This window comes from Dendrobates tinctorius, unplaced genomic scaffold (assembly GCF_039654945.1).
Source record: "Dendrobates tinctorius isolate UK_male_01 unplaced genomic scaffold, ASM3965494v1 ptg000030l, whole genome shotgun sequence".
In the NCBI taxonomy this organism is placed as follows: Eukaryota; Metazoa; Chordata; class Amphibia; order Anura; family Dendrobatidae; genus Dendrobates; species Dendrobates tinctorius.
In genome coordinates, this window is record NW_027361698.1 from 6,472,152 (window position 1) to 6,496,915 (window position 24,764).

General features: G+C 46.4%; 1 protein-coding gene across 6 annotated transcripts in view; it reads left to right on the forward strand.

Annotated features, from left to right (window-relative positions):
* The window catches only part of NPNT (nephronectin), a 148,801-nt gene that overhangs the window by 62,561 nt on the left and 61,476 nt on the right, over positions 1–24,764 (forward strand). For 4 of the 6 annotated variants that reach the window (XR_012231508.1, XM_073571824.1, XM_073571827.1 and 1 more), the window contains exon 3: positions 23,050–23,103. The exons of the other annotated variants lie outside the window; for them this stretch is intronic. Coding sequence is in view for 3 of the 4 variants with exons in the window: in XM_073571824.1 (XP_073427925.1) it covers positions 23,050–23,103 (54 nt within the window). In the remaining variant the exon portion in view is untranslated. The remainder of the gene's footprint in view (positions 1–23,049; positions 23,104–24,764) is intronic. 6 annotated transcript variants of the gene reach the window in all.

Sequence of the window (24,764 nt, forward strand, 5' to 3'; positions counted from 1 at the left end):
AAATCTGTATTCTGTTCAGTGGTCTCTTTGTGTACAGTCATGTGGTCAGGTGGCCCACCAGTGAATAGTTCACTTTTACTATTGTTTAAATACCAATCTGAGATACAGCCAGAAGTGACTCATTGCGCGAAAAACGTTCCCATTGACCTACATTAATTGTCACATTAAAGGGAACCTGTCATGTTATTCATTCTCCCTGAACCACAAGCAGCATGAATCAGCACAAACATGGGGAGAGATCTGCTAGTGAACTGGAGCAGGGTGGGGAGAAGCTGGCTGGGGAACAACATGGTACTAGTCCCCCATCAACTTTTCAAACTTTGTTGCTCTGAACTGCTGCAGTGTTTCATTGTAAAGCATACAAAGATACAATCAAGCAGCTTGTGTCTGATTCATGCTGCCTGTGATTCTGGCATTTTGGTCATCGCCTAGTTCATCCTCTTCTTCTGTGTTAAAGTACATTGAGGTCTATTTTATGCCCTGAGCAGTTGTTAGCAATGCATCTTTGCCCCTGAACTGTTGCTGTTTTGGTTGTGTTCGTTATAGCTGGTAGCAACATACCACCAGTTCTAGATGTAATAATAAAACAGCTGTCAAAACGGACATCTATAACTGCTGGATTTTGTCTGCCGAAATTAGAGATGTGTACGGTATTCACCCTATAAAGCATACGTTCAGAGAGAAGACAGCCATTACCTGCAGTCATAATGTGAGAAAAGGAGAAAATAAAATACTGAGGGAACCAGAAGACACTGCATTTTATTACCTGACCTGAATAAATGCGGAATGTATGACATTCTGGTGCAGACCTTTACACCACTAATAAAACACATGGAGTAATATAACCCACTTGCTCCAGTTATTCGAGGACTCTACCTCCACTAAAAAGCCATGATGACAATATGGTGACCTATTTTTGCCCAGTTCATTTCAGGGTGAGATCAACGCACTTTTAATTGGTGGTGTGAAATCCTGCCCAGCAGGGGACATGTTATGTGACCACCGTAGTTTTCATCGTAGGATCTTTTAATAAAGTGTAGGCATTCAGTATAAGTTACTGCTCTTTCTACGACAGACCTATAAATGTCTAGGATATGTTTGACCAAATATTAGTCCATACTTAACATTATATTGGAATATTTCAGAGAGCTAAAAACATCTTTTAAAAGGGCATCTAAAAGAAGCTTTAGTATACATTTATAGTGACGTTGTAAGTATAGGATAGGGCTTCAAACATCAGCTTTGGGCAATCAAAGATTTATCCAAACCTGCTGTTCAAGATCTTAAAGCATAAACTGAGACATTCTTGGCTTAATAGTATCTTGGAGATCAGGGATCCAGCTGACATGATGCATGACATAGCAAGCTTACAATGGAGGAGGAGGAGGAGGGCTGTCATACTTCCCGACCTGGCGATGTAGGCAGCACCTGTCTGGACTCTTCACTAACCATGGAGAAATGATGAATGGAAACACTTTCTTCAGCCGAACTCTACAGATACAACTTTGCCGAATGCAGTTTCATAATTTACCTTTCAGTTTGACATATACAAAGCAGAAATGCCGGCACTCCGCTCCATCACCATATACAGTACAGCACACATTATATTTCACATAGCACTCGCAATGAAAGCTCTTCTACATTGAGCAATGGCAAAAGATTAAACAAAATTACAGTATCATCTTGAGCATTCACACCTCTCTGTGTGGCTGAGATAGTCCATTTGCGTTTAGTGGAAAGTTTTGTGACCCCAATAAATATGGTGATTCTGGTATTCAGTCAATTTTATGCTATACAGAATGACGATGTGCAAACTAGTAGCTAAGAATCTTCTGAGTCCTAAGTCAAGGGGTTCTTGATCAAAATATTTTTATTTTTTCTGCTGGAAAGCACTGCCTCACAAAAATGGTCTTTTTGGTGCCTTTGTCATGCTGCATGTCCCTAGCAACCAGTCTGTCTTATATGACTCAAGTCTTAAAATCGAGAAGGATTTTCCACTTGTTGCCAGTCAAACTGATGGGTAGAAACAAAAACTAAGGATTTTTTTTCCAATGCAATGGTCACATTCTTCAGCATAGCCAAGATTCTGCATTGCAGTTTGTCAGAGCCTTATCTTATACCTCCTGGTGTCACCTGAAAGCAGCCTACATTCTGTTATTTAAATCAATGGCTGTGTAAAGGAAAGCAGAGGATTTGGACCTCTGTCAGGTTCTGTTCACAATGTTTTTATGTTCTACAGTGGGTACAGAAAGTATTCAGACCCCTTTAAATGTTTCACTCTTTGTTTCAAAAGTTCCTTTTTTTCTCATTATTGTACACTCTGCACCAGATCTTGACTGAAAATTTTTTGCAAATTTATTTCAGATCCTTTGCTCAGACACTCATGTTTAAGCCACATGCTGTCCATTTCCTTATGATCCCCATTGAGATCGATCTACTCCTTCACTGGACTCCAGCTGTGTTTAATTAAACTGATAGGACTTGATTTGTAAAGGCACACACCTGTCTATATAAGAACTCACAGCTCACAGTGCATGTCAGGCTAAATGAGAATCATGAGGTCAAAGAAACTGGCCAAGGAGCTCAGAGACAGAATTGTGGTAAGGCACAGATCTGGCCAAGGTTCCAAAAGAATTTCTCCAGTACTCAAGGTTCCTAAGAGCACAGTGGCCTCCATAATCCTTAAAAGGAAGAAGTTTGGGACCACCAGAATCTTCCTAGACCTGGCCGTCCAGCCAAACTGAGCAATCATGGGAGAAGAGCCTTGGTGAGAGAGGTGAAGAAGAACCCCAAGATCACTGTGGCTGAGCTCCACAGATGCAGTAGGGAGATGGGAGAAAGTTCCACAAAGTCAACTATCACTGCAGTCCTCTACCAGTCAGGCCTTTATGGCAGAGTGGCCCGACCGAAGCCTCTCCTCAATGCATAACATATGAAATCCCGCATAGAGTTTGCTAAAAAACATGAAGGACTCCCAGACTATGAGAAAAAGGATTCTCTGGTCTGATGAGATGAAGCTAGAACTTTTTGGTGATAATTCTAAGCGGTATATGTGGAGAAAACCAGGCACTGCTCATCACCTGCCCAATACAATCCCAACAGTGAAACATGGTGGTGGCAGCATCATGCTATATGGGTGTTTTTCAGTCGCAGAGACAGGATAACTGGTTGCAATTGAAGGAAACATGAATGCGGCCAAGTACAGAGATATCCTGGATGAAAACCTCTTTCAGAGTGCTCTGGACCTCAGACTTGGCCGAAGGTTCACCTTCCAACAAGACAATGACCCTAAGCACACAGCTAAAATAACAAAGGAATGGCTTCAGAACAACTCTGTGACCATTCTTAACTGGCCCAGCCAGAGCCCTGACCTAAACCCAATTGAGCATCTATGTAGAGACCTGAAAATGGCTGTCCACCAACGTTCACCATCTAACCTGACGGAACTGGAGAGGATCTGCAAGGAAGAATGGAAGAGGATCCCCAAATCCAGGTGTGAAATACTTCTTGCATCATTCCCAAGAAGACTCATGGCTGTACTAGCTCAAAAGGGTGCTTCTACTCAATACTGAGCAAAAAACAATTTGACAACTCAGTGTCCCTGATTTTTTAAACAGATTGTTCTAGAATTCTTTAGTAAAACTATTGCAAATATCGCAAATTTTTTGCATAAAACGTAGTTGTGCAAAAATGTTGTGACTTTTGCCATTTTTATTCCAACTTTACCAACTTTTTGAACGTGGGCAGAGCTTAGCAGAAGGTCGTGTTTCACAAATCAACAAAAACATTGTGATTGAGATTACATTTCTGGCTCTAGTGCACCGCAGCTGACCAACCAAATCCATGAAGAGGTGATTGCCTTTTAATCAGTTTAGCGCTTCTTAGCCAGCGGATTCTACATCAAAACTGGTGTGCAAAATGTTAGTATTGATGAAATGGCCCCAAAATGTATAATTTAAAGTGATTTGGTACTAAATTTTAGATACGGTGGCATGTAAAAGTTTGGGCACCCCTGGTCAAAATTACGGTTATTGTAAGTTTAAGGTGATATGATATCTATAAGGCCTAAGGTTAAATATGACACATTTCCTTTGTATTGTGGGCCAAAAAAATATATTGTCATTTTCTACATTTTAAAAATTCCAAAAAGGAAAATGGGCCAATGCAAAAATATGGGCAACCTTGGAGGGTTGTGTGCTCAGATAACTTTGACCAAGGGTTCAAACCTTAATTAGTCTATTAGGATTATCGCTAGAGTTGAGCGATACCAGCCGATACTTGAAAATATCGGATCGGAATGGATCGGCCGATCTTAAAAAAAAGTATCGGTATCGCCGATTCCGATACCGGGAACCAATGCAAGTCAATGGGGCCAAAATATCGGAATTAAAAAAAAACCTTTCTTTCCTTGTAGGTTAATTCTACATGAAGAAAAACAACTAAGAATAATGTAGAATGTATTGTGGGAGGTGGAGGAGACATTAAAGCCATAGAGGTTTAGCCCAATCAAATGGAATAGCAGGAATTAAACTTTTTTTTTTAAAGATGTTAGGAGTTACAAAGATATTGACTATGTTAGCCTCATTTATATTTTGCCAGACATGTATGTCTTCTTCTTCTACTTCCTTTTTTTACATTCTTCTTCTTCTTCTTCTACTTCCTTTTTTTACATTCTTCTTCTTCTTCTTCTACTTCCTTTTTTTACATTCTTCTTCTTATTCCTTTTTTTACATTCTTCTTCTTCTTCTTCTACTTCCTTTTTTTACATTCTTCTTCTTCTTCTTCTTCTTCTTCTTCTTCCTTTTCTTACATTCTTCATATTCTTCTTATTCAAAAATTATTATTCTACATATTCAGCTTCTTCATCTTCTTCCTATTCTTCTTCATCATATTCTTGTTTGTGTCAGGCATTCCTGTAGTTGTTATCTAGAAAAGTTAGAAGTTTACACCTTCCGTTCTGCCTGTCACAAAAGATTTACAACAGGATTTGTCCGCGTTCAGTTTGGCCTGCAGAAGCAGGCCTTTTCCAGGGGCACCACGAGGAGGAACGGACTCACCCCCATACACTGCTTAGTCTTCTTCTGCTTATAAATAAGATAATATCATTTGCTCAGAGTATTAGTCTTATGCTTAATGTTCTTCTGCTTTGTTTTTTTTATGCTTCTTTGTCTTCTCTCTCTTGTTGTTCTGCATCTTGGTGGTTGTCTTCCTGTTCTTTGTCCTCTTGAACCAGCTGACGGTACTGGCACCCGGAGGGGCAGCAGAAGGAACAAGAGCCAATGGCACTACCGAGGACCAGCTGACGGTGCTGGAACCCGGTTACTAAGCAGGAGGTACCTGTGCTACAAAGCACTACCAAGGACCAGCAGACGTTGCCGGAACTCGGATACCGAGATGGAGGCACCTAGGCCAAAGGCTCTGACGAGAACCAGCTGACGGTGCTGGAACCCGGAGGGGTAGCATAAGCTGCAAGAGCAAATGGAAATAGCGAGGACCAGCTGACAGTGCTGGCACCCGGAGGGGCAGCAGAAGGAATAAGAGCCAATGGCACAACCGAGGACCAGCTGACGGTGCTGGAACCCGGTTACTAAGCAGGAGGTACCTGTGCTACAAAGCACTACCAAGGACCAGCAGACGTTGCTGGAACTCGGATACCGAGATGGAGGCACCTAGGCCAAAGGCTCTGATGAGAACCAGCTGACGGTGCTGGAACCCGGAGGGGTATCAGAAGTTACCCCTGAAAAGCAAAGTTGGCATGCCGCAAGCTGGCCGCAGTTACCGAATCACACAGTCCTACAGGGGGGGCTTGTCCTACTGGCACTACGGAACAAGCCTTTCTTACCAGAACCCGCAGTCCACATAGGAAGCACCTAAACTGCTGGCACCCTAGCCTCGGCTAACCCAACCGCAACACGACATGGCAACTTGGGGTGGCAAACTGACATTGACACTTCCCGGAAACAGCAGGCAGGGCTGGAACCAAGCTGGGCAGGAGGGAGTACCCGTGCCAAAGTCAGTTATGAGCAGCAACTGGCGATGTTGGAGCCCAGGACAAGCACTTAGCAGGCTGAGGCCTGATGTGCTGTCAATTGGGAGGCAGCAGGACAGATTGCCATCAAAACAGCAGGGGAACAGCTGACGTTACTGAACCCCACAAACACAGGAGCTAGTGTTTTACTCTGTGAAGACGGCACTTCCGAGCAACAACTGGCTGTGTTGAAGCCCAGGGACAAGCACGGAGCAGGCTTAGGCTGCATTGAAGAAATTTTAAGATCGGTTGTAGACTACTAATTTGAACCAAGCTCCACTTAGGCCTGTGGATTCACTGATTTTCGTATTTCCCCTGTCCTCCAACCCCGCCAGTTACAGCTCCGAAGTGGCGTCTGCACAATCCACACTTGTTCCTGTGTTACAGGTGTTCAGTCCGGTCAGTTAATCCCCTGATGTGTGTCCGGCAATGTCGCCTGCTCTGTCCACATTCCGATAATGGGAATGTGGACAGAGCAGGCGACATTGCCGGACACACATCAGGGGATTAACTGATCGGACTGAACACCTGTAACACAGGAACAAGTGTGGATTGTGCAGACGCCACTTCGGAGCTGTAACTGGCAGGGTTGGAGGACAGGGGAAATACGAGAGACAGTGGAGCCACAGGCCTAATTGGAGCACGGTTAAAAATCAGTAGTGGTACGACTGTGTAGGCAGCAGGAGACTTTGCCATCCACACAGCAGGGGATCAGCTGACATTACTGAACCCCACTGAGACACGGGAGCAAGTATCTCTTTCCGTGTGGACGGCACTTCCGAACTACAACTGGCTGTGTTGAAGCCCAGGAAATAGGAGGGTGTAGGCAGAGGCCTACTGTATTTTGAATGAGTTTACAGCAGGAGAGACTGCCATCCACACAGCAGGGGATCAGCTGACGTTACTGAACCCCACTGAGACACGGGAGCAAGTGTCTCTTTCCGTGTGGACGGCACTTCCGAACTACAACTGGCTGTGTTGAAGCCCAGGAAATAGGAGGGTGTAGGCAGAGGCCTACTGTATTTTGAATGAGTTTACAGCAGGAGAGACTGCCATCCACACAGCAGGGGATCAGCTGACGTTACTGAACCCCACTGAGACACGGGAGCAAGTATCTCTTTCCGTGTGGACGGCACTTCCGAACTACAACTGGCTGTGTTGAAGCCCAGGAAATAGGAGGGTGTAGGCAGAGGCCTACTGTATTTTGAATGAGTTTACAGCAGGAGAGACTGCCATCCACACAGCAGGGGATCAGCTGACGTTACTGAACCCCACTGAGACACGGGAGCAAGTATCTCTTTCCGTGTGGACGGCACTTCCGAACTACAACTGGCTGTGTTGAAGCCCAGGAAATAGGAGGGTGTAGGCAGAGGCCTACTGTATTTTGAATGAGTTTACAGCAGGAGAGACTGCCATCCACACAGCAGGGGATCAGCTGACGTTACTGAACCCCACTGAGACACGGGAGCAAGTGTCTCTTTCCGTGTGGACGGCACTTCCGAACTACAACTGGCTGTGTTGAAGCCCAGGAAATAGGAGGGTGTAGGCAGAGGCCTACTGAATTTTGAATGAGGTGACAGCAGGAGAGACTGCCATCCACACAGCAGGGGATCAGCTGACGTTACTGAACCCCACTGAGACACGGGAGCAAGTGTCTCTTTCCGTGTGGACGGCACTTCCGAACTACAACTGGCTGTGTTGAAGCCCAGGAAATAGGAGGGTGTAGGCAGAGGCCTACTGTCTTTGTAATGCGGAGACAGCAGGAGAGACTGCCATCTCCACAGCAGGGGAACAGCTGGCAGTGCTGAACCCCACTAACACTTGAACGAATGTGTTTGGTTCTGTGGAGACGACACTTCTGAACACCAACTGACGCTGTTGGAGCCCAGGATTAGGCGAGGAGCAGGCTGGGGCCTACTGGATTTTGGCAGGTGAAGGCAGCAGGAGACTTGCCATCTCCACAGCAGGGGAACAGCTGGCAGTGCTGAACCCCACTAACACTTGAACGAATGTGTTTGGCTCTGTGGAGACGACACTTCTGAACACCAACTGACGCTGTTGGAGCCCAGGATTAGGCGAGGAGCAGGCTGGGGCCTACTGGATTTTGGCAGGTGAAGGCAGCAGGAGACTTGCCATCTCCACAGCAGGGGAACAGCTGGCAGTGCTGAACCCCACTAACACTTGAACGAATGTGTTTGGCTCTGTGGAGACGACACTTCTGAACACCAACTGACGCTGTTGGAGCCCAGGATTAGGCGAGGAGCAGGCTGGGGCCTACTGGATTTTGGCAGGTGAATGCAGCAGGAGACTTGCCATCTCCACAGCAGGGGAACAGCTGGCAGTGCTGAACCCCACTAACACTTGAACGAATGTGTTTGGTTCTGTGGAGACGACACTTCTGAACACCAACTGACGCTGTTGGAGCCCAGGATTAGGCGAGGAGCAGGCTGGGGCCTACTGGATTTTGGCAGGTGAAGGCAGCAGGAGACTTGCCATCTCCACAGCAGGGGAACAGCTGGCAGTGCTGAACCCCACTAACACTTGAACGAATGTGTTTGGCTCTGTGGAGACGACACTTCTGAACACCAACTGACGCTGTTGGAGCCCAGGATTAGGCGAGGAGCAGGCTGGGGCCTACTGGATTTTGGCAGGTGAATGCAGCAGGAGACTTGCCATCTCCACAGCAGGGGAACAGCTGGCAGTGCTGAACCCCACTAACACTTGAACGAATGTGTTTGGTTCTGTGGAGACGACACTTCTGAACACCAACTGACGCTGTTGGAGCCCAGGATTAGGCGAGGAGCAGGCTGGGGCCTACTGGATTTTGGCAGGTGAAGGCAGCAGGAGACTTGCCATCTCCACAGCAGGGGAACAGCTGGCAGTGCTGAACCCCACTAACACTTGAACGAATGTGTTTGGCTCTGTGGAGACGACACTTCTGAACACCAACTGACGCTGTTGGAGCCCAGGATTAGGCGAGGAGCAGGCTGGGGCCTACTGGATTTTGGCAGGTGAAGGCAGCAGGAGACTTGCCATCTCCACAGCAGGGGAACAGCTGGCAGTGCTGAACCCCACTAACACTTGAACGAATGTGTTTGGCTCTGTGGAGACGACACTTCTGAACACCAACTGACGCTGTTGGAGCCCAGGATTAGGCGAGGAGCAGGCTGGGGCCTACTGGATTTTGGCAGGTGAATGCAGCAGGAGACTTGCCATCTCCACAGCAGGGGAACAGCTGGCAGTGCTGAACCCCACTAACACTTGAACGAATGTGTTTGGTTCTGTGGAGACGACACTTCTGAACACCAACTGACGCTGTTGGAGCCCAGGATTAGGCGAGGAGCAGGCTGGGGCCTACTGGATTTTGGCAGGTGAAGGCAGCAGGAGACTTGCCATCTCCACAGCAGGGGAACAGCTGGCAGTGCTGAACCCCACTAACACTTGAACGAATGTGTTTGGCTCTGTGGAGACGACACTTCTGAACACCAACTGACGCTGTTGGAGCCCAGGATTAGGCGAGGAGCAGGCTGGGGCCTACTGGATTTTGGCAGGTGAAGGCAGCAGGAGACTTGCCATCTCCACAGCAGGGGAACAGCTGGCAGTGCTGAACCCCACTAACACTTGAACGAATGTGTTTGGCTCTGTGGAGACGACACTTCTGAACACCAACTGACGCTGTTGGAGCCCAGGATTAGGCGAGGAGCAGGCTGGGGCCTACTGGATTTTGGCAGGTGAATGCAGCAGGAGACTTGCCATCTCCACAGCAGGGGAACAGCTGGCAGTGCTGAACCCCACTAACACTTGAACGAATGTGTTTGGTTCTGTGGAGACGACACTTCTGAACACCAACTGACGCTGTTGGAGCCCAGGATTAGGCGAGGAGCAGGCTGGGGCCTACTGGATTTTGGCAGGTGAATGCAGCAGGAGACTTGCCATCTCCACAGCAGGGGAACAGCTGGCAGTGCTGAACCCCACTAACACTTGAACGAATGTGTTTGGCTCTGTGGAGACGACACTTCTGAACACCAACTGACGCTGTTGGTGCCCAGGATTACGCATGCCGCATGCAGAGGCCAATGGGCAGCGGTTTTTATGGAGGTTGTGGACTACTACTGATTCTAACCATGCTCCACTTAGGCCTCTGGCTCCACTGTCTCTACTATTTACCCTGGCCTCCAACCCCGCCAGCTACATCTCTGAAGTGGCGTCAGCACAATCTACACTTGTTCCTGTGTTACTGGTGCTCAGTCCCATCAGTTGATCCCCTGATGTTTGTCCGGCAAGTTCGCCAGCTCTGTCCTCATTCCCACTACTGGTTATGGGAATGTGGACAGAGCAGGAGACCTTGCCGGACACACATCAGGGGATAAACTGATGGGACTGAGCCACAGGAACACAGGAACAAGTGTAGATTGTGCTGACGCCACTTCAGAGATGTAGATGGCGGGGTTGGAGGTCAGGGGAAATAGTAGAGACAGTGGAGCCAGAGACCTAAGTTGGGCACGGTTAAAAATCAGTAGTGGTTTGAATGTTGATGGAGCTGGTGACTCTGCCGTCCACACAGCAGGGGATCAGCTGGCATTACTGAACCCCAGTAACACAGGAGCTAGTGTGTTTCTCTGTGCAGACGACACATCTGAGCGACAACTGGCTGTGTTGAAGCACAGGGATTATAGTTCAGGTGGTAGAAAAATGAACACACCAGCAGACCTGGATACAGTTGCCAACCACTAATTTAGTCTGTAAGAGGAATGGCAAAGTCTTTGGAGATCCAGGCCTTGTTCATTTTCAGAAAAGTCAGCCGGTCAACATTATCGGAAGATAGTCGCGTGCGACGGTCTGTTAGTACACCACCTGCGGCACTAAAGACACGTTCCGATAATACACTGGCAGCAGGGCAAGCCAGCACCTCCAATGCATACTGGCTAAGCTCTGGCCATGTATCCAGCTTAGAGACCCAAAACTTGAAGGGGGAAGAGCCATCTGGGAGTACAGCGACAGGGCAAGACATGTAGTCTGACACCATCTGACGGAAGCGTTGCCTCCTGCTGACTCGAGGCGTCGCTGATGGTGTAGACAATTGTGGTGGACACACAAAACTTTGCCACATTTGGGCCATAGTGGTCTTGCCTTGTGCTGCGGCACTGCCTCTGCTCCCTCTTTGTGCAGAGTTTCCTCCACTGCCTCGACGCACAGAGCTGCTTTGTAAAGCACTTGCAACAATGCTGTCGGGTGGAATGGAAAACATTATGGACTGCACCAGTGACTCTTCGTACTCCCGCATTTTACGCTCCCGGTTCAACGTTGGTATGAGCCTTTGTACGCTGTCCCGGTAGCGAGGATCTAGGAGGGTGTACACCCAATAATCAGCCGAGACGAGAATGTGGGCGATGCGGCGGTCGTTTCTCAGGCACTGCAGCATGAAATCAACCATGTGCTGCAGACTCCCAACTGCCAAAGAACCGCTGTCCCCTGTTTGAGGCGTGACCTCGACCTGCTCTGCATCACCCCACCCTCGCTGTACATACTGAGTAGAGGTTTGTGTACCTCCCTCCTCTGGAGAGATGTCTTCCTCCTCCATCGACTCCTCCTCATCCTCCTCACAAAGTGTCCCCTGCCTAGGCCTTTGTGAGGAAACACGTAGCGCAGACTGTCCAGAAGCAGATGGCATTTGGGACTCCTCATCCTCCACCTCTTCTGAAACCTCATCCCTTAGTGCTTGCAGTGTTTGTTGAAGCAGGCAGATAAGGGGGACAGTCATGCTGACTAGTGCATCATCTGCACTCGCCATCCGCGTGGATTCATCGAAGGCACGCAAAACGAGGCAGATGTCCTTCATAGAGGCCCACTCAATGGTGCTGAAGTGTGAACGGCGCACAGTGCGACTTGTTTGCGCCTGATGCAGCTGGTACTCCATGACTGCTGCCTGCTGCTCACACAACCGCTCCAACATATGTAACGTTGAATTCCACCGGGTGGGTAGGTCACATATGATGCGATGTTCCGGAAGGCCAAATCGTCGCTGCAGAGCAGCGAGGCGCGATCTTGCCGTGCTGGAACGTCGCAAGTGAGCGCACTCTATGCGGACCTTGTGCAACAGTGCATCAAGATCCGGATAGTCCCTCAGAAAGCTCTGCACGACCAAGTTAAGAACATGTGCCAGACATGGGATGTGTGTGAGGTTGCCTAGGCCAAGAGCTGCCACCAGATTTCGGCCATTGTCACACACTACCAAGCCCGGCTGGAGATTCGCTGGCCCAAACCACACATCGCTCTCCAGCTTGATAGCATTCCAGAGCTCCTGCGCTGTGTGGCTTCGATTCCCCAAATAAATTAATTTGAGTACAGCCTGTTGACGTTTGGCCACGGCTGTGCTCATATCGGTCGTAACAGGCTCCTGCTCTGCTGTTTCTGAGGAACTTGAGTAGGAGGAGGAGTCTATGTGTACAGACTGGAGTCCTGCAATCCGTGGCGTTGGAAGAACACGTACAGCGCCACTCTCCAGATCCGTACCCGGCTCCACAACATTGACCCAGTGGGCAGTGAGGGAAAGGTATCGTCCCTGTCCATGGTTACTGGTCCACGCATCGGTGGTCAGGTGGACCTTGCTACTAACGGCGTTTAGTAGCGCATGTTTTATTTTGCCCTCAACATGTTTCTGCAGGGCAGGGACGGCTCGCCTGCTGAAATAAAAGCGGCTGGGCACGTTGTATTGGGGGACTGCCAATGCCATTAAGTCCCGGAAGGTGTCAGTGTCCACCAGCCTGAATGACAGCATTTCAACTGCCAGAAGTTTGGCAATGCCAGCATTCAGAGACTGTGCTCGGGGATGGTTTGCCGAGTAAGGGCGCCTTTTATCCCATGCCTGTGCTACCGATGGCTGTGATGGATGGGAACGTGCTGTTATGGGTGGAATCTGACAGGGTCTCCGGACAACAGTGGCAGAGGTTCTTCCTTGGCGATCCTGTGAGGAAGCCGAACCAGCAGTGTGTGAGCTGGAGGAAGAGGGCCCAACACGAACTGAAGAGGTGGTAGGTGGTGCTGTACGTTGGCCTACGTCTTGAGGGTGTCTATGCAACTCCAACTCGTGCTTGGTGCGCACATGTTTCCACATATTTGTGGTATTGAGGTTGCTGACATTTCTCCCTCTTTTGACTCTCTGATGACACAGCTTGCATTTGACAAAGCAAATGTCATCTGCAACTGTGTCAAAAAAGGACCACGCACTGCAACTCTTGTGAGCGCCCGGTTTGCCTTTGGAAGGAGGAATGCTCCTAACGGGTGCCGAAGTGGAGGGTACAGGCAACCAAGTCTTCCCCCTCCCTCTGCCTCCTGTTTTGGCCGGTAGGGGAATCTCTTCCTCCGAGCTGCTCCCACCACCTTCCTGTTGCTCACGCCATGATGGGTCAAGGACCTCATCATCTTCCCTCCCCTCTTCAAACAGCTGCTTCTCCGGGGTTGTCTCGCCAGCACCGTACGCACCAGAAAGTGGCAACTGAGTCTCGTCATCATCTGATGCGTACTGAGGTGTGCTGACCATAGGCACTGGCCCACTCGCCTCTTCAGATTCAGAGGGACAAAGAAGTTGCGCATCACTGCATACTCCCTCTTCTTCACATTCAGGAATGCTGCTTGGCTGGCCCCCTCTTTCCAAGCCAACAGATTCCGAGAACAGAAGTAGAGATTGTGATGGCTCCTGTCCATGTCTCTCTGACTGCCTGGGCACTTTGGCAGGTGGTGAAGAGACAGATGGTTGCTCTTCGGTGCTCTGACCCTGAGAGGATGCGGAAGTAATTGAAGTCGATGCGTTAGCTGCCATCCATCCGACAACGGCTTCAATTTGTTCCTCCCGCAGCAGTGGGGTACGTTGAGGTCCTACAAAGCTGCGCATAAAGGACTGTTGCCTGCTAAAACTGGGGGATGCTGATCCACTGGTGCCCGCAGCAGGCCCAGAATCCCCACGTCCTCTACCTGTAGAATCCCCACGTCCTCTCCCTGCAGAATCCCCACGTCCTCTCCCTGCTGAAACTCCACGCCCACGCCCACGCCCCCGCGCCTTACTCCCTGCCTTCTTCATCTTGCAAGACTGCTTAAGATAGGCAAAAAAGGACAAAGGGGGGCCTTAGTGTGCTTATTCCTGAACAGCTGGTTACAGGTACAAGAAACACTAATTTTATGAAGTGTGTGTGTGTGGACTAGACTTTAATAGGAGCTGATGTGGCCTACACAAGTTCAAAATGTAGTGTTTGGTGAACTTTTTATGTGGTTTCTTTGTTTGAAACAAACTCAAAGTATGAGAACAAAGAATTGAAACTGATAGTATCACCAACTTTTTGGAGCTATTACAATGCAGGCAGGTAACCTACAATGCAAAAGATGAGGCTCCAAAAAAATTGGGTAATACTAATCTGGCTGCGCCGGCAGGGCACAAGCCAGAAAAAAAGGCTCCTCTATCTACTCCTATATAGTGTTTGCAACCAACCAATGTTGATGGATACGGATGAATGCACACTAATAGGAGAAGAAAAAATGAGCTGCACTCAGAGACAAATATGTGTGAGGCAGTGACGCACGTTGAGCGTCCTACAACCAGACGTAGCTGCAGGACACTCTACTCAGCGTGAGCTGCACTCACACACAGTCAGAGACCTCTCAGACAGCCGTCAACAGTGCAGCTAAGTGGGCACTGGCACTGACAGGCTGCAGAAAGGCTCCGCTGTGTACTCCTATATAGTGTTTGCAACCACCGTAGATGGAGACGGATGGATGCACACTAATAGAAGAAAAAATGAGCTGCACTCAAATAAAAATATGTGTGAGGCAGTGACGCACGCTGAGCGTCCTACAGCCAGACGTAGCTGCAGGACACACTACTCAGCGTGAGCTGCACTCACACACAGTCAGAGACCTCTCAGACAGCCGTGAACAGTGCAGCAAAGTGGACACTAGCACTGAAAGGCTGCAGAAAGGCTCCGCTGTCTACTACTAGTGTTTGCAACCAACGTATATGGATACGGATGGAAGCACACTAGATTGAAATTATTTAAAAAATGCAGCTCAAAAAATAAAAGATGTATGAGGCAGCAGTGATCACACTGGGTGGCCTACAGCCTGACGTGGCTGCAGGACCCACTCCACAGCGTGAGCTGCACTCACACAGCCCTTGCAGACAGCTGTGAAAACAGCGCTGCTAGGGAAAAGCAAGCTACAGTGGTGGTTTAGGTAGCCTGGATAAAGCACAATATTGTTTTTAGAATCGCTATTTCTAACTGTCCCTCACAGTCTTCTACAGCAGCCTGTCCCTAACTGAATTCACAGCAGAGTGACCAGAAATGGCGGCTGCGGTGGCTTTTATAGTGCATCATGACATCATTTCGGCAGCCAATCACAGCCATGCCAATAGTTAACATGCCTACATGCCTAACAGGATGTGCCCACACTTCGGAGGATTCCCATTGGCTTAATCAAAGCAAGCAGGCTCATAGCATGATGGGAACTTCCTATTCCGATTCCGATCCCGGAATCCGATATGAAAAAAGTATCGGAATTAAGTATCGGAATTCCGATACCGCTGATATCGGCCGATACCCGATACTTGCGGTATCGGAATGCTCAACACTAATTATCGCTTGTTTACTATCATCGTTAGGAATGGTCAGGTGATGCAAATTTCCCAGCTTTATAAAAACCCAGTCTTCTATAAACTTGTGCCAGAAAACAGCAGTCATTTGTTATTCTAAGCAGCCGCTTAGCACTATGAAAATTAAAATTGTGGAGGCTCTCAAAGTAGGAGAAGGCTATAAGAACATAGCAAAGTGTTTTCAAGTTGCCTTTCCTCAGTTTGAAATGTAATTAAGAAATAGCAGTTAACAGGAAAAGCGGAGGTCAAGATAAGGTCTGGAAGACCAAGCAAAATTTCACTGAGAGCTGCTCATAGGATTGCTAAAGAGGCAACTCAGAACCTACACTGACAACAAATGACCTTCAGAAAGATTTAGCAGACTCTGGAGATGTGGTACATTGTTCTACTGTTCAGAGACATCCTGCAAAAATATTGTCTTCATGGAAGAGTTCTCTCCTGCGTCCTCACCATACAATTCAACCTCAGAAGTATGCAAAAGAACATCTAAACAAGCCTGTTGTATTTTGCAAACAAGTCCTGTGGACCAATGAGGTTAAAATAGAACTCTTTGGCCACAATGATCAAAGGTATGTGGGCAGAAAAAACGACACAGAATTTCAGAAAAGGAACATCTCTCCAACCATTAAGCATGGGGGTGGATCAATCAATGTTTTGAGGTTGTGTTTCAGCCAATAGCACGGGGAACATTTCACGGGTAGAGGGAAGAATGGATTCAATTAAATTTCAACAAATTCTTGATGCAAACATAACACCATCTGTAAAAAAGCTGAAGTTGGAACAAGAATGGCTCCTAAACACACGTCAAAATCCACAATAGACTACCTCAAAAGGTGCAAGCTGAAGGTTTTACAATGGCCCTCACTGTCCCCTAATCTGAGCATAATTGAAGATCTGTGGTTAGACCTCAAAATAGCAGTGCATGCAAGACGACCCAGAAATCTCACAGAACTGGAAGAATTTTCCAAAGAAGAATGGATGAAAATGTATCAAACAAGAATTTAAAAGACTTGGCTGCCTACAAAATGTGTTTACAGGCTGTGATACTTTCAAAAGTTAGTTCCATTAGGTACTAACCATGCAGGGTGCCCAAACTTTTGCATCACCCATTTTCCTTTTTGTAATTTTGAAATCTAACAGATGAAAAAAAAAAATATATATATTATATTATATACAGTAAATATATATAATATACTAGCTGAAGAGCCCGGCGTTGCCTGGGCATAGTAACCAACTGTGGTTAGTTACAACAAATTATAATGATTATATTGCACATGAAAACCGTGCATCTAATCCTATCCTGTGTGATACTGAATACTGAGCCGTGTATCTAATACTATTCTGTGTGATACTGTGTGCTGAGCTGCGTATCTATTCCTATCCTGTCTGATACTGACTGCTGAGCTGTGTATCTAATCCTAGCCTGTGTGATACTGACTGCTGAGCTGTGTATCTAATTGTAGGGAAGGTGACGGACGGACGTGTCAGAATAGAGAAAGATAGGTTTGCACAGTTTAGACAGGTGTCAGTTACTGCAGTGGGGAAACAGCTAGGAAAGTGTAGTGGACGTGCAGTACCTTGGGTTGACCATTAGATGGCAGGGAGGAGTGTGAGCAAAGGACTTGACATCAGCTTAGGGCTTTAGAAACCGTTGGTCATGGGGGCGGAGTTACAGTGACAGGGGACCGGGAGAGATATAAATACTGAGGGAGGGTTCCAGAAAGTTCCAGTCCCCAGGGGGAGCTCAAGTGACAGGAGGACTACAACAGTCTAGGCACTCTGAGGAAAACCAAACCAGGGGGACTGAGGAGAGAGAACGTCAGGGGGGTGGTCCTGACAGGAAAGTACCGCAGAATAAACGAGGCATCGAGGTAAAGCATACCGTACTGAGAGAGACTACTGTTCAGTAAAAGTACTGTTGGTTACAGGCCTAGGGCGGCCACAGTGAGGGATCTGACAGGAGTGTCAACGAGTGAAGAGGGGACGGTGTACGCATACACGTCCCCAGTGTAAAGTACGGTGTGCGGGAGGTGGCTCTGGAAACGGAGGGCCGACCAGTAAAGCGAAGTAAAGTGTATTGCATTGAAGTGCGGTGTACTGCGGAGGCTGTCAAGTGGGCGGCCAGAGAATAAAGCGTGGACCTGTTGTACCCGACATTTGCCTCCATTGTGTCTCTGTTACATCTCTGCGCGGTATAAATAGGGACCACCCCCCCCAGCTCGGCCCACCTCTACATAATCCTATCCTGTGTGATACTGCCTGCTGAGCCATGTGTCTAATCCTCTCCTGTGTGATACTGACTGCTGAGCTGTGTATCTAATCCTCTCCTGTGTGATACTGACTGCTGAGCTGTGTATCTAATCCTATCCTGTGTGATACTGCCTGCTGAGCCGTGTATCTAATCCTATCCTGTGTGATACTGGGCTCCCCCTGCAGTCTGTGTCAGAGGGTGGTCTGTGTTGGCACGGTAATAAATTGTGTTATTTCCAGCTTTACAGAAGGACGATAACACCATAGAAATGATAAGAATAATAGGCCTCAGTTACCACAAATGTCTACAAAGAAAACTATTGCTGATAGCAACCAATCACAGCTCATTTTTCATCTTTTAAACAGCTCTGGGACAGCGTGGTGAGTTTTGAGTGGCGACTTTTGTGTTTCGACTTTTATGTGGCCAGGTTGGTGTATGTGTGGTGAAATGTATGTTGAGGGTGGTATATGTGTTGAAGCATGTGGTAGTGTGTGGCACATTTTGTGTGTGTGTTCATGTCCCCGTGTGTGGTGAGTATGCCATGTCAGGGCCCCACCTTAGCAGCTGTACGGTATATACTCTTTTGTGCCATCGCTCTCATTCTTTAAGTCCCCCTTGTTCACATCTGGCAGCTGTCAATTTGCCTCCAACACTTTTCCTTTCACTTTTTCCCCATTATGTAGATAGGGGCAAAATTGTTTGGTGAATTGGAATGCGCAGGGTTAAAATTTTGCCTCACAACATAGCCTATGACGCTCTCGGGGTCCAGACGTGTGACTGTGCCAAATTTTGTGGCTGTAGCTGCGACGGTGCGGATGCCAATCCCGGACATACATACATACATACACACACATCCACATTGAGCTTTATATATTAGATATAAAACCTCAAATACAAAAAGATATGTGTCATCTTTAAAGGGGTTGTCCGGACTTTTCACATAATCTCATTGCATATCTGGGCTGCAGAATGCTGACAATAAGTAATTTACCTTCTGTGGCTAGTGTGCAGCGTTTGCTAAATATCATCTCTTGCTTCTATGAAAAACGTCCAGGGGGGGTGTGTTCTGGCATTGAAATGAGAACTGGTTGTTTCCTCCTCACTAGTTTCACTTTCCATAGATCACTGTTCAGCATGTGTCTGGGGGAGGAGCAGCTGGGTGGTCCTGCTCTCTGCACTGAGGCTGCTAGAGGGGGAAGATTTGTTACTGTGTGAGGAGGGATAGGCTTGTTCATGTGGTCGGGGAGGGCCTGTTGCTATGGAGGGTGGGGTTGTTGCTATAGAGGGCATGTTTTTAGTAGAGTAGGAGGAAACGACCAGTTCTCATTTCAATGCCTGAACACACCCCCCGGACGTTTTTCTTACAAGCAAGAGCTGATATCTAGCAAACCCTGCAAACTGGCCACAGAAGGTAAATTACTTATTGTCAGCATTCTGCAGCCCAGATAAGCACTGAGATTATGTGAAAATCCCGGACAACCCCTCTAACTTTAGGCTTTTTAGAAATCATTTTGTCTTCAGCTTGCTTAGCTGTTGAAAATAACAGTAATTTTGACCAGAGGTGTCAAAGCTTTTACATGCCACTGCATTAAGCCAAAAATTTAGACATCCTTGAAACACAGCCATAGAAGGGACTATGACGTACAGACCAGTTGCAGGTCTCATTGCCCATTCTCAACAGCTTCATAGACATTCAGTACTTGGTTCACGAGACCAACAGCCAGTCCAGGTCCAGTTCATCACGTTACGTATTTTGGACCATGTTACATGGATGTCTGATTTTGGTCTCAATATTCTTGCATTTATGCCTGTCCCGAATTGCCTGCACATTTTCATGGCTAGTGAGGTAATTCCTATAAATGGAGATGGTTATTCGCACTAGGACTAGTGTATGTAGCCACCTTATCTAGTTGGTTTTCCATATATCAGTGTCCAACCTGTGGTTTTATGCCAGAGCAGGACACAATTGATGACAAAGCTATACTAGTTGCATCAAAATATGCTGTAAGCAATACGGGAGGCGGAAGCAATATCTATGGGATCAGTTGTGTCCTAACTCATAATAGGCACTCTAAGCTTTATCTATCTTGTATTTCATATCCTCATATTGTTTATTTGTCATTTATGAACCCTAATAACCTATGAGTGCTATGCATTATGTTCAGGATTATGTTAAAAGCTCCTAGTGTTGGATCCTGTACGTTTAGAGACAAGTGTATGCAAAGAACGATGCAGCACAAATAATGTTGACATGAGCATGATGACTAAGTCAAGCTATGTGTGATTCAAGAGCACCGCTTGTGTAAGCCTGCTGAAAGCACAGTCACATGTCACACAGTATAGGCCAGTACATCACAGTGCCCCAAAAGCACAGAAGGTGTGTGGACCTGTAACGCCTAGATCGCTGCATGTTGCTGCTGGCTGCTGACAACTGCTTCTCCATGTAATATTAGTAAAATGCTTGTGCTGCTGCTCTGAAATGCATTATACATACCATGCACCTTTTCTTTCACAGGCATTTTCATGCTTCCACTCTCTTTGGTACTATAAGGCTTTGTGCACACGTTGCAGATTCTGCTGCGTTTCCGCAGCGTTTTTGGCCCTGCGGAAACGCAGCAGTTCCGCAGACATGGTACAGTACCATGTTAGCCTATGGCATTTCAAAACCGCTGTGCTCACGCTGAGGTTTTTTCCGCGCGGTTTTGCTGCGGTTTACAAACCGCAGCATGTCAATTGTTTGTGCGGATTCCACAGCGGTTTCACACCTTTAACATAGTAGAGGTGTGAAACCGCAGGGCAAAACCGCAGGCCAATCCACAGGAAAGCCACAGATCCGCGCGGAAAAGCCCGCAGGTGAATCCGCAGCATGTGCACATAGCCTAATTAACCCAATGGCATAGCACTGCTTGCAATAAGTACTACCAACGCAATGGAATCTGAAAGCGCTGTACTTGTATTTGCTACTCCTCTGTATTATCAATGACTGTCTACTGGCAAGACGTAACTGATGTAATCAGAGGGAAAAAGGACAATGCCTGGTGTTAGGATGCCCTGCACACTATTTCAGGATTTATAGATTTACGGTATATCAGAGGGAAGGAAGGATCATGAGGAATACAGTACATCCCCAGGTCAGTATAAGGCATGCAGACAGCATTTCATCCTGCAACGTGGACTCTATTAAATGGATGAAGTGCTCACTTGTTCTCTAGGGAGACATTTTGTACAATCCAGAATTGCCACATTAAAAGACTTGGATAAAATTATGTTTGGTGATATCTTGTGGATCAGTGGGGGTCCATTCACTAAAAATGTGCAGCTCTGAATTTCATCTAAAAAAAAGTACACTAGTGACAGCATTTATGGGTTCTGAAAAAGTTTTGGAATAAAAATTAAAATAACGGGCCTGCTATACAAATCTTAAAGGGGTCTATGTGACTGTAGACTTGTGAATCCTCACATCGCGTGCACTGTTCGCTGTGAGTATTCTATGGTTTCAGGAGCGGGGCTCATATGACTATGCGATTTGCATACTTCCAGCCAAATTCCGATAAGTCTGTGTCCGGCCTCGCTCAGTACACTTTCATCGAAGGAGGCCATTCCCATCTAGTTGGCGCGTTATTGAATGTTTGCAAACATTCAACTGTCACAAGGCACAGTTGGTTTTAAGAGTCTCCGCTACTGCTCTGGTGGCTGTTTTTGTCTGCTGCGCTGTTATTGCAGCACTGCAGCCAATCAGTTGCTCTGAGCGGCTTATACAGTCTACTCCAGCAGAGCCGCCGGGCTTACTGTTTGTATGCAGTAACCAAGATTTACACTGTTATTAGCATATTACTAAACCGTGCTTCTTCACTATTGAAATTCACTCCATCCCCATGAAGATGGGTCATGGTGATTCTAACCCCGATGCATACTTCCCTTCAAGAGACTTGAAAAGCTTCAATTGTCTTTAATGGCTTTTATGAATTAGCCCTAGAATATGTAACTGCATGTGTTAGTGTTAACGGTCTGGCATTGAACAGGACAGTGATAAAACACAACGCTAATGATACATAGCAGGGTCAATGTCATCCTGCCTGGTGGTACACTTCATCACAAATAAGGACACTGTCACACTAATCATGGTTTCTCTTTGTAAAGGATGAAAGGAGTTTTCTACCTTTATAAAAGTGGACTCCAATTTATTCCCATAATGTAAAATAAAGCCAGATAATACCTTCCCTCGCTCCAGCACCGGCCCCTTTCCACTGCCTTGGTCTCTCCGTTTTGGTGGTAGCAGTGAGGTCACATTGATAGTTCACAACAGCACTGCAGCAAATCACTGAGCGAAGCAGCTCCATCGAAAGAGTCAACATTCCCCCATGCACCATCCTCACAGTCCTGTGAACCTTCTCCTACCCGCAGTGCATCTTCTGATTAGAAGAACTGGCACAACATCATTCGTGCGTCACTCCATAATGGTAATGTTGCATCAAGTCTACTAATCAGAAGAGGCGCCAGGGATGTTGACGGGTAGGACAAGCTTCGCAGGGCTGTGGTCCAGTGGCCATGGCCTACTGATGTGGCTACTGGAACAGATACCTGCAGATCTTTCTGCTCAATTCTAGAATATAACGTTCCCGAGGTATTTACGCCAGATAACTTGCAGATAGGTAATTTTTTTAGATGCCCTTGTCTCTGAAAGCTGCCCTTGTATTGTAAGCGCACATATAGATAAATATGTGAGCATATAAAAATATACTAATAAAGGGTATATATTTATACATATATATGGAGTAGAATAAAGCGCATATTCTTTGCTGCCTTGAGACTCTGTAACAGTCCTCTACCATTACGGCTCTCTTCTTATGACAGCAGTGCTATGCCATGTATGGTACCATACTACTAACCAGTTTTACCTTTCAGCATGCATTGTGCATTACAATAACCATCTTGTTTTGTGCTATTACTTTAATTTTAAACCTGTCCCAGATTTTTTTTCTTCTTGCAGACTTTCTCTGAAAGTTGAATGTGTATAAGGCTGCCGGAATGTAGCATGTTGATTAGGACCCAAGTCCATCCTACCCAAAAGGAACAAAAAAAACTAAAAATAAAGATCTACAATTCCTTTTTTGGACATTTGTTTTGCAGCTTTCTACTACGTCTTAAGGCAGAGAATAGCCAGCGTAAGGTGCCGTACACAAGGTTAGCTAAACATATTTCTTACCAATCATTTTGGCAGAATACAATGTGTATCTGGGGAGGACAGACTCTAGATTATTACTAAATATACTTATTTTCAATGCTTCTCACTGATTAGTATAATGACTAAGTTGTGAATATCACCGACATGTTTTCTTCACACGCACATATGTCACCAGATATGCAGGAGATTAGTCCTAAAATGTTGCTGAAAATGGGTCACTGCATGTTGCGTGGTTTGTATCACCTTGCATCGTCCTGTCTTTTATTATTTTGTGAATTTGGCATGTATTATTTGATATGTGCATGCAGGTGTCTGATAATATTTCCTGTCTCTCGGAGCAAGTATACTGTGTTTTATTGTGCCCTAAGGACACTGTATAATATATCGATCACCCAAAATAGTTGGAATTCCAGTGTGTCACGCGTCGACTGTATTCTCACGTCACATAGCGGGCGGAGCACTAAGTGAGAGTAAAGGTCTCCTCTGCTGTACTGTTATCAGTAACCAGATGATAACTCTCAGTGCATACTGCCATCGTTTTATTGGTATTTTTTATAATGTGGAAGAATGTTGGTCCAGTGTCAAGGGGTGAAGCACTGGATAGTCTTATAGAGACTGTCTGAAATTAGAATACTATATTTGTGGGTGTTTTCTGAAATTAGGCATCTGAACCTGCCTATACAGTCATTATCAGCTGACAGTCTTTTGTGTATGCGGGCATCTTGACTCTACCATAATAGATGATGTCACTGAAGAGAAAGAATCGGCCCACTCAGTTTTAACCACTGATCCTTTTGCTCTCTGGGAGATAAGGTGCTGCCATAAAAGTCTGGCAGTGGCTTTCCTAGAGAACACAGGAATGGGAAATACAAGTCGGCATTGAGCGGATGACATTCATCCACTCAATGCCGACTTTTATTCCCCATTGACTTGCATTGGGGTCGGGTTTCGGACGAAACTCCGACTTTTTTTTGCCCTAGTCGGACCAGTTTCATCTGAAACAAATTTTGTTTAATGAAACCCGATCCGACTAAAGTCGCTCAACTCTACTAATAAGCCATTGGTAGTCAGCCTTCATTAATTTTGAAGTGGTTTGTAGACATAAAGGCTTTCAGGTTATGCGAACAGACACCAGAATCTATGGCTAGCTCAGGGTCTGTTATTGATGATGGCAATAATTTGCAGAAGTTTCATTGCCAAGCTTCTCTTCACATTATTAATGGCACTTGGGCACTTGCTTTCATCAATTGAACAAAACTGTCATTGGCAAATTGTGTTCTTATTTTTCCACATGCTAATTTCCCATACATGTGGCTGCTGTCCAGTCATACTGTACTTGTGTAAAAGAGAACATTCACATCCAATTGGTTAATTATAACATATACATTTCCCCTAAATCCACTAGAAGGCCTCAAATAACTTTGCCGACCACAAAACTCATGATTGTGGCAAATGATGCAGAATGCGTGATGAGTGATGGAACTTGTACAGATTAAAAAAAGTGCAAAAGTGCTAATCCTCATCCATCATTCTGTTTATGATCTGAATAATCCACCTTATCAAATCTCATTTTACTTCACAGAGAAAAACAAAACATCTGTTCCCGCACAAGAATAGTCCTTTAGATTCCTCTTTGTCTTAGTTTCTTTGTAATACTGCC